This window comes from Cenococcum geophilum (genome assembly GCF_001692895.1).
Source record: "Cenococcum geophilum 1.58 unplaced genomic scaffold K441scaffold_20, whole genome shotgun sequence".
NCBI lineage: Eukaryota > Fungi > Ascomycota > Dothideomycetes > Gloniales > Gloniaceae > Cenococcum > Cenococcum geophilum.
The window spans coordinates 1611698-1620640 of NW_027137578.1; the positions used below are offsets into that span (position 1 = coordinate 1611698).

An 8943-nucleotide genomic window follows, 5' to 3' on the forward strand; every position below is an offset into this window, starting at 1 on the left:
ATGGGAGCCTATAACTGCTGTTCCTAAACTAGATCTTAAAGTTATTAACCTTCTAGATGAGTTGATATTCGCTACTTGGTGTACTAGTAAGCCTATTAGCGGTAATACGGGCATTAAATCTAATGACCTTTTTAACTAAAATAAGGGTAGTAAGCGCTCTGCATACTATATACTAGTAAATTAAATTAGTATAGAGTCTAGTAGGTGTAGATCTAAATAGGACCTACCAATTCGAGTATTTCTACTATTCTTTAGTATTAGTATATTTAAAAAGCTCGCGGTTAATATAAACCTATATACTACGTCTTAAAAAGCTAGCGAATATCACTAATTAGGATAATATACTGGTAAATAATTACGGACATAGAAGGAGACCTCTAATAGCGAATTAGTGATTTAAGTAGGACTTATTATCTATATAGGCGTCTTTAAAGTTACCTAGGTGCGGGAGCTTTAGGCTATAGATCCTAAATATCCTAAATACTTAATTAGCTTATTTATGGGCTAAAAAAGATAGGAGCAACTTAAGTGTTTCTTTTACGTCTTACTACCTCTACTGGAGGGCGTTAAACGTTAAGTTTTTAAAAAGGTTGAGCCGTTAATAACTCCCTTAGGTGAGGCGTTTAGGAAGTACGTTATACCTAGATCTATAGTTAGCTTTAATAAGATAATAGTAAGGTTTACTAGATAATCTATAGCTATAATTAAATTGCCTGGTAAGCCAGTACCTAAGGGCTTTAAGATATTAAGCCTTTATTAATATTGGTATTACTATAGCTTTATGTTTACCTTACCTGGCTGCTTTTTTAGACTTCCTTCTTAAATAAACTATTAAGATATTGTCCTCTTAAAGACCTCTAAGTACGTCCTCTATCTTACCTAACAGCTTCCTTTTTAGGCTCGTTAATTTTGCCTATTTTTAGATAACTACTTTACGAATATTCCGTTGCTCTAGGTGCTTTAACAACTTAAAATTACTACAGCTAGTATAGCTTAATTAAACTTAAAGGACTATCTAAAGGTGCATAAAAGAGCTAATAAAAGGAAGGAAAGGCTACCGTTTAACTTTATTATAGGAGTAATTATTAACATAGCTAATTTAGTGCTTTTAATTATATAGTAGGATAAGAATTTAGTACGGTTTTTAACGATAGCTTACTTATACGGTAATAAGGACGTTAACGAAGTTAATTAGCGTTGGCCGCGAGTATATAATTCTTTCCTTAAGAAGCTAGTAGCTAACGTTTAGGGTAATAACCTAATTAAGAAGTTAACGCTTCCTAGGCTCTCTATTAACTACAATAACTAAATAGGCGGTATTAATATTTATAATTAGCTTTAAAGCTACTATACTACCTAAATTATTACTATATATACCTAGCTACCCTTATTCTTCTAGGCGCTTAATACGGCTATAATTAACGCCTATATTATTAGTAAAAAGATCTTCTAGACGTTAAGGAAGACCTTCTAAACCCACCGCCGTTTCCGTATATAATTGGTATAGAACCTCGTTATTATAGGTAGTTAGTAGATAGGCCTAAATAAGCATAATACTAAGCGTCTTCTTTATTAAAGCTTACTAAAATATAGGCAATATTAACCTGGTATTGGGCCTAGTTATAAAAATATTAAAACTAATTAAAGAACCACCTACGTCACTACTAAAACCCTACTACCTATAATTCGACTATATAAGACGCGAACTCACTATTCTATTAAAAGCTTTATAAGGAAGTAAGGTTATAAGGGCCTACTAAGGTGCTAGATGTGTAGATGGAAGGAGGTAAAGAAGCTTATAATAAAGATTAGGCAAATAGTATATAAATGTAAGGCCTATAGGCTTCCTCTCTGCCTTTGGTGCTTTGACAATTTTTATTTAGTAGGCGACGACTAGGTAACTATTTTGAGCCCTCTACTTCCTCACCCTTCTGATATTAAGACTCCAAAGCTAATTAAGCCTTTACTGCAGCGTCCTTTTTAGCCTCCTTTAAGCCCTTCTCTACCGCCTTTAATCTATCCTCTATATTGAATAACCGCTAATTAAACCGTTTAACCACTTATAGCACTTAATATACCTTGTTTAACGTATACAGCACGTCCTCCCTTATAACCTTAAGCTGGTCCTTTACTGGTTTATCCTTATCGACGTTAAAAACGCGTATAAAGCGGGCAGGTAGCAATTTGGGGGAGGACTTTAATGGAGGATTTTCCTATATAATTAGTAACTGGTTAATAGAGGAAGGGCAAAAACCTACAGTCATGACGTTATACATCACGGCTTTTTGCCTAACTTCCTCAATAAAAAATATATATTGATGTTTTTTGTGGTGGCCTTCTGCAGCATTTCATCGGCATCGCAATATTGACGCGTTTTGGTGAGGCTTGCTAATAAAATCACGCTAGCGAGGGTGCCTGCAGCATGCTAACCCAGGCAAGAGCGCCTAAAGCGCCCAATACGAAAAGTCTCTTTTGCCACACAAAGGGATACCTACGCGTAGCTGACATAAGCTGTACGCGAGGTGTACGCGAGAGCACGGGGCTCTCCTATGGAGGCCCCTGCGGTGGGGTTCCGTGACATCTTGTGTCTCAGCACAGTGTCGGTAGTCGGTTACAATATCTCTCGCTTTAGTTCTGAGGGGATCCTATCATGATTCAAGCTACTTGGCATGGTATGTTCTTTCTCTGCGGTGTTTGAACTCAGGAACAATAGTCGCCACTTCGAAGCCCCTAGCTCAAACCGTATGTGGAGTAACAGTCCGTGCGCGTAGCGTTCCCAGATTCGAGCAGTGAGGTCCCTAGTACTATGCGAATCCTGATCAAAAGGCATTGTTTCACACTCTTCCCATGAACGTTTTAAAGCTTTTTTCAGGTTATTTCTAAAGAATCCGGTCATTCTAAGCCGCCTTGAATACCACAAGCCAAGGTGATCGGATGGAACAAGTGCTAGAAGCAGTTCGTCCCGGCCCGATTCCCTCTTCAAGTATCACCCACGCCACCTTACAAGGATAGGTAGCCGTTACGTTATCACAATCTAATCTCAGATAGTCTATCCGGGGATTGTCCAATAGGCACCGAGGCGGCTATGCAGTGCTTTTTGATCAAGTTCAACCTTCGATCTAAGGAGTCAATGAGTCATTAGCGATGAATTAAGGTAATTAATGCTATGCGTCAACTCCTGCACACGGATAGAAAAGTTTAAAGTATCGCATCATCCCCGGCTTGTATTTAGCCCATCCTGAAATCACATCCTTATCTAGTGTTTTATGCTACTACTTCAACACCATGGCAACAACTACCGCTCCTCCACCATCTCAGCATATCATCGCCAGCCCTAAAGTACAAAAACTCCTACAAAAGCTACACTCAGCATCCGAAGCGCAAGAAAAGTCCATCTCACAGCTTTTATTTTACCTGGGTCGACTAGCACGATACTACCTTTTCAACGAAACATGGTCGGCCGGCGCTGACCAGCACATGCGTGACAAGTTTGTCAGTCTGGAGCCCAATAAATGCCAGTTCCTGTATCTTCTAGCGCGAAGCATTGGAGCACGAAACATCGTGGAGGCCGGGACGAGTTTCGGAGTTTCCACAATATACTTGGCGCTGGCGGTTGGGCAGAACGCGGCCGATCCGCAGTCCAACCTAGTGGCCGGGGCAGAAGGCATGACGACGCGTGGGAAGGTAATTGCGACGGAGAAAGAACCTACTAAAGCGGCTAGGGCAAGAGAACATTGGAAAGAGGCTGGAAGCGAAGTGGAGCCTTGGATTGAGCTTCGTGAAGGTGACTTGTTAGAGACATTGAGGGTTCCGGACAGTCTTCCAGAGGAGATTGACTTGTTGCTTCTAGATAGTAGGATTTACCCCCCCCCCCCCCCTTCCCCCCCTCTCCTTTTATGCTCGCAAGTGATGAAATGAAACGAAACAAGCGCTGATGTGTTTTACTAGTCTGGACGCCCATGGCGTTGCCCACTCTCGAAATTGTTCGACCCAAATTGAAGCGAGGGGCTGTTGTCATCACGGATAATACAGCTTTTGCCAAGCCTCTGTATGAAGAATTTTTGGAGTACATTCATCATCCGGGAAATGGATTTAAGACACTGACACTTCCCTTTTCGGGTGGGTTGGAAATGTCCATTTACTTGCCATAGGTTTATTGAACCAATTATGAATATATTAAGAAAGATTATCTAAGATAAATGGCCTCTCTTAAGCAAGCAAAGTTTACAAAAACTAATTCTGCCTAATTACAACCGAGTGGAGGGCGAGAAAACGACTCGAATCATCTCCACTATAAAACTACACGAGAATCTTACGCAGGGAAGTTATGGCATGATCGCGTATTCGATTTGGGGCATGCTGCTCGATAATTCACTTACCGACGCGGAGCCCTACTTCCCAGGCATCGGCAGACTAAAATTTGAATGAAAAGGTAAGCTCAGGGACCACTGGCAGTTTTCAGACAACGGCTTAAACCTGAGAACTTCAAGAGTCTTTGTCACCCTACCTCTGGCCACCCTGCTGCCTTTTACTAACTTTTAGCAAGACCTACCGAGGAGATCACATCAAGGGAAATGACAAACTGAAATTGTGTGTAAGTGAGGAGATTCTTTGCTGCCACAAAGTGAAGTAGCGCAATCCTCATATTTACGAGGAGTAAGGTGAGTTTGAAGCCCAAAAAGGAGCTGCTCCACACAGACGCATTGGCTAGCAGTAAGAATCTTCTAGAAATATTCTCCGTAAAGCTTCTCAGCCAGGTAAATGGATGTGGTAGTGATGTAGCTACGGATCCGAAAGTCAGGAATTTGTCTGTCAGAGATTTGCAGGGAAACATTACTCCAGCAATCAGCTAATTAAACAAAATTTTCAATGCCTCATTATTTACCGAGTTCTGATAATGCAGGCTAGAAGTTTTTTAGAGAATGAAGGATAGAATGAGTATAAATGGTGTTGATATGTCTCTTAAGCTACGTCCGTAGAAGAAGAGTAATTAATTACTCTTTTTCGAAGCACCCTCAACTCCAATAGATCTTAACTCTCTTTCCGTAATCACTCGCAACCTGTTCTATCAAGTCCGCTCAATCCTGACAGAAAAATAGCCCGGCTTCGCGTTATGCACGTTAATTGTGAACGGACGATCAGGAATGAGAACTCTGTCTATTGAATGTGGCCCTAGAAGCTCTCTATATAGATGAGGTCGGTGTAGGCAACAGAGACATATAATAAGCAACTGAAACAAAATAGGTCATAGGAATAGGGTGGTAAGACATAGGGTACTAGGCATCAAAGACAGTAGTAAGACAATCCGATTCAGGTCAACATTAATATACTTCGCCTTCTCATCTGCTAACATCCCCCAGCTACCCCCTCCCAATTCACTCCCTTCGACCACCTCTGCTGACACCGTCATGTGTTTCTCATCATACGCCCTCACTGACAACAATCTCCTCAGCTGTCTCTCCGGCAAAGCGTCACCGTCGGAGAGACCGCAGTTGTGGGCGTAGACGAAGACAGGGCCGGTGCCGCGGTAGGGTGTTGCCGCGGTAGGGTGTGATACTGTCGGCTGGGAAGGAGTCGTAGGCGATGAGGTTGAGTGCTTCGCCGGGGCTCGCGTCGAGAAGGCAGTGGCAAGGAGGGTGCCCTCGGAAGCGGTGAGCGAGACTGGTGTGGCGTCAAGAGCGGCTGAGATTTGAGATGATCTGTTTCGGATCGAGAGTTGATATTGTGTTGGAATTTTGAATGAGGACAAACTCCTGAACCATTTAGACTACGTCTTTACGATGGTTTAACGTACCGTGAAGATACGGTGCGAAGCCCAGCTATCACTCTAGAAGTAACGAATGACGAATGATTGCCGCTTGACGTTGGCGTCGGTCAACCTCAGAAGCAATTCCTCAGCACCTTCCTTTCCATTGGTCACTTCAAAAGCAGTTCCTCAGCACCGACCCTTCCATTCGTTACATCAACCCCAAGCTCAGAAGCCCAGCAGCAGTCCTCAATGCCAATTTAAAGTTGTTTGGTTCCCGACCGGTCACCTCAGTAGCAAAGCTGAGTTTTTTGCCCTTTGACGAGAATACTTTTTCTTTCCACTTGTCCCTTATCGCGTTTTCCGAGCCCGGACTCCGAGCTTTGGGCGCTGATCGACCAGCACGGACTACATCCGTCATCCGTCGGTCAAGATACCCAGATCCGCGCGATGCAAAATCAGGTCTTCCACCGTAGGCCCAGACAAGTCCAAAAACCATCAATGAGAACTCAAATGCTCAATGCTCAAGTCATCCTGCCCAATCTTTTCTCCACAGTAGCGATTGTTTTCATGAATAAAACATAGAACACATCCACGCTCTACGCATTGAACCAGATCGACTGACTGAATTTAGTTCAAATTAACTGGTACTCTAATTTCGATTGATGGCCCGTCTCCTCATACTCAGCTTCAGTTCAGACTTCACCCCCGGCTTAGGTTAAAACAGCAGCAGCTCAGGCTGGCCACCGTGACTGGAACTAGGGAAAACAGATCTTATATTCGACTATGAGGGTATTTAATTGTACCGATCGTTTCAAGAATAGTTCTAACTGCGTACGTCCTACAAGTAGCATTCAACTCCATCCAAAATCACGTGAAATGATTGTATCGTCCTTATACCCTTCGTGATCTGGCACGCCGCTTCTGAGCCTTCTCAATTCTACAGTTTCCCCATGGTTCTTCCAATGCGCGCTCTGCGTGTAGCACCATTCAGCATTCCGCACCATCACATCATCAAGCACCTCTCTCACAACCTCATCTTGAAAGCTTACATCCCATCCCACGAACTTCGCCGCGGGTGCCTCGAGGGCATTCCACTCGATAACCTCGCGTATTCGTTCTCGATCACTGCGCATCTTCAGGGAAAAATTCTCGTAGAAGAGGAAGATGCACGAATCAAGACCGGGCAGAAGCGTGGCCAAAGATGGCAGCGCAGCTTTATGTTTAATAAAAGCAGTTTTGCGGATAAAATCATGGGGATGCCAGAGCTGGAGCTCGAGTTTTCGGATCAGCGCGCGGTGCGCTGGGCTCATTTTGGCAAGAGCTAGCTCCCCACCTGCAGTCCAATTACGGCTGAGTGATCGTAAGAAGAACGTGTTGAGGCTGTACAGCACTGGAGTTGCTTCGGTGTTGAGCTGGCGGCAGGCGCTGAGTACAGCTGGGCAAAGGGGATAGGGCTTAGGGACGACGGTGTCACCAATTACCATACCGCCGTGTGATATGTCATCTGGAAATGCGATCGTGTCTGGCGAGACAAGTATGTGTTGGTAGATTTTCATGCGGAGTTGGCTCGGGAGCTCGAGGATGCGGAATGGTTTGACTGGTTAGAAAGGCGGGCTTTAGTCCAGCCCGATATAAACTTAAAAGTAGAAAGTTTGGCGGAAAGCAGAGTTGCTCACTTTTCGAAGCAAGTTGGTCATATCTCTTGTAAAGTCTGGTTCCTAGCAGGTCATCGATCTTAGGAAGAATATGAAGAACGTCTGAACAGGCCTTTCCTGAACCTCTTGTATCGTAATTGACGTAGTGACGTCCTTCGAGTGCGGCCTTGTAAGCCTTTTCGTATGCCCAGACAAGCCGGTACTTCGACTTTATTGGCATTTCCTCATCCAAAAGCCTTCTCAGCTCATCGCCCTTTGAGTGCCCTGCCCATCTTTCGAAACGACTGAGAGAGATTTCTTCATCCGCTTGGTCAAACTCAATATTTTTTTGTTGGTCAAGAAGGGTGGATGCAAGTGCTTTATCGATTGCGTATAATTTGCGCACAAGATCACTGGTCACCTTGACGTCCCAATTCCCGCTCGTGTAGTCCTTAATCCGTTGACCCAGATCTCTAAATCTTGAGCTAGTAGCCATCATGTAGTGCAACTCCTACAAATAACTTCAGCGGGAAAAAAAATTCCAACCAGCATATGAATGGTTGATATAAAAAACGAACAGGGATCACTAGAATCCGGCAAAGAAGGGTGGGGTCGAAGAATGAAAGCCAAGAGCGGGGCTAGGAAAAGGATGTGGCTGGAGAAATCGTGAACGAATCCGTATGTAGGCTACGGTTACGCCAGCCGGCGTGTCCGTCTTGTAAATGAAGTAGCTAGTTCGATTTTGAACAGAAGGATCTATCACAAAAGTTTGCAATATCCTCAATTTAAAACTTAAAGCTGTAAGACTGCAAGATTCTTTATATGTGCCGGGTGATGTGTCACCTAAGCGTATTGTTCTACACATGTGCCAGATATTCGCTTACCTTTTTGGTATGTTTGGCTTGAACGCTGACGGGTGTATTATTTTGGTTTGGGGGGTGATGCGCGCTGCTGCAGCTTGGCGGTTTTTACGATCTTTTTGAAACGAGTGCAGCTCGGACCCAAAACCCAGCTCCTCCGACCGGAATCACGTCTGAGGTAACAGTGTTGCTATCACAAGATGAACTGAGGTCAGTCTAGACAGGTGGCAATTGTTTCTCATTCCTTAACACTAAGTGTTCGCTATGTTCCAGCGTAAGCTTGACGAATATTTTGTTTTGAAACCTAAGGGCTTGTTTACTAACTTTTTTTCACCTGCTCACCTGGTCGACGCCGCCAGGTGGATCAAATTAAGGCCCAATAGGTGGATTGTAAGCGCCACTAGCAAGCGCTCGTTCAGGGGTGTAGATCGAACAGGTAAGAGCGGTTCGTTTACTAGGTAGTCGCCAAGGTTATAGGTGGGCGAAATAGCGGTGGAGTAGGGGTTATGTAAGCCGCACGTAGGACGTTAAAAAGGCTCTATAAAATAAGTAGTTAGAGCCTTATAAATATAATTAACCCGTTCTTAATATACGCATCTTTTTTAATAGGCGACGACAATAAGCCTATAGAGGGAAGCCCTATTAACACTGCTGCCGGTGTAGCTACCCCTTCCCCTAGCCATGGCCACGGCCCAACCAC

At 43.8% G+C, this 8943-nt stretch overlaps 3 protein-coding genes across 3 annotated transcripts; 1 reads left to right on the plus strand and 2 right to left on the minus strand.

Moving 5' to 3' along the window:
- Positions 1–3285: 3285 nt before the first annotated feature.
- On the plus strand, positions 3286–4151 carry K441DRAFT_559412 (S-adenosyl-L-methionine-dependent methyltransferase; the record flags this gene model as incomplete). Its single annotated transcript, XM_067643453.1, has 2 exons — positions 3286–3853; positions 3949–4151. 2 exons carry the CDS (start codon positions 3286–3288, stop codon positions 4149–4151), a joined length of 771 nt encoding a protein of 256 aa, XP_067504245.1.
- Positions 4152–4990: 839 nt separating this feature from the next.
- On the minus strand, positions 4991–6245 carry K441DRAFT_677289 (uncharacterized protein; the record flags this gene model as incomplete). The annotated part of the gene is made up of 3 exons (XM_067651050.1): positions 4991–5060; positions 5352–5699; positions 5962–6245. 3 exons carry the CDS (start codon positions 6243–6245, stop codon positions 4991–4993), a joined length of 702 nt encoding a protein of 233 aa, XP_067504246.1.
- A 351-nt stretch (positions 6246–6596) lies between these two features.
- Positions 6597–7644, minus strand: K441DRAFT_659638 (uncharacterized protein). The gene is made up of 2 exons (XM_067648570.1): positions 7426–7644; positions 6597–7346 (listed from the first exon to the last, which is right to left on the minus strand). The coding sequence occupies exons 1-2, from the start codon at positions 7622–7624 to the stop codon at positions 6601–6603; spliced, it is 945 nt and encodes a 314-aa protein (XP_067504247.1). The 5' UTR covers positions 7625–7644; the 3' UTR covers positions 6597–6600.
- Positions 7645–8943: the final 1299 nt, after the last annotated feature.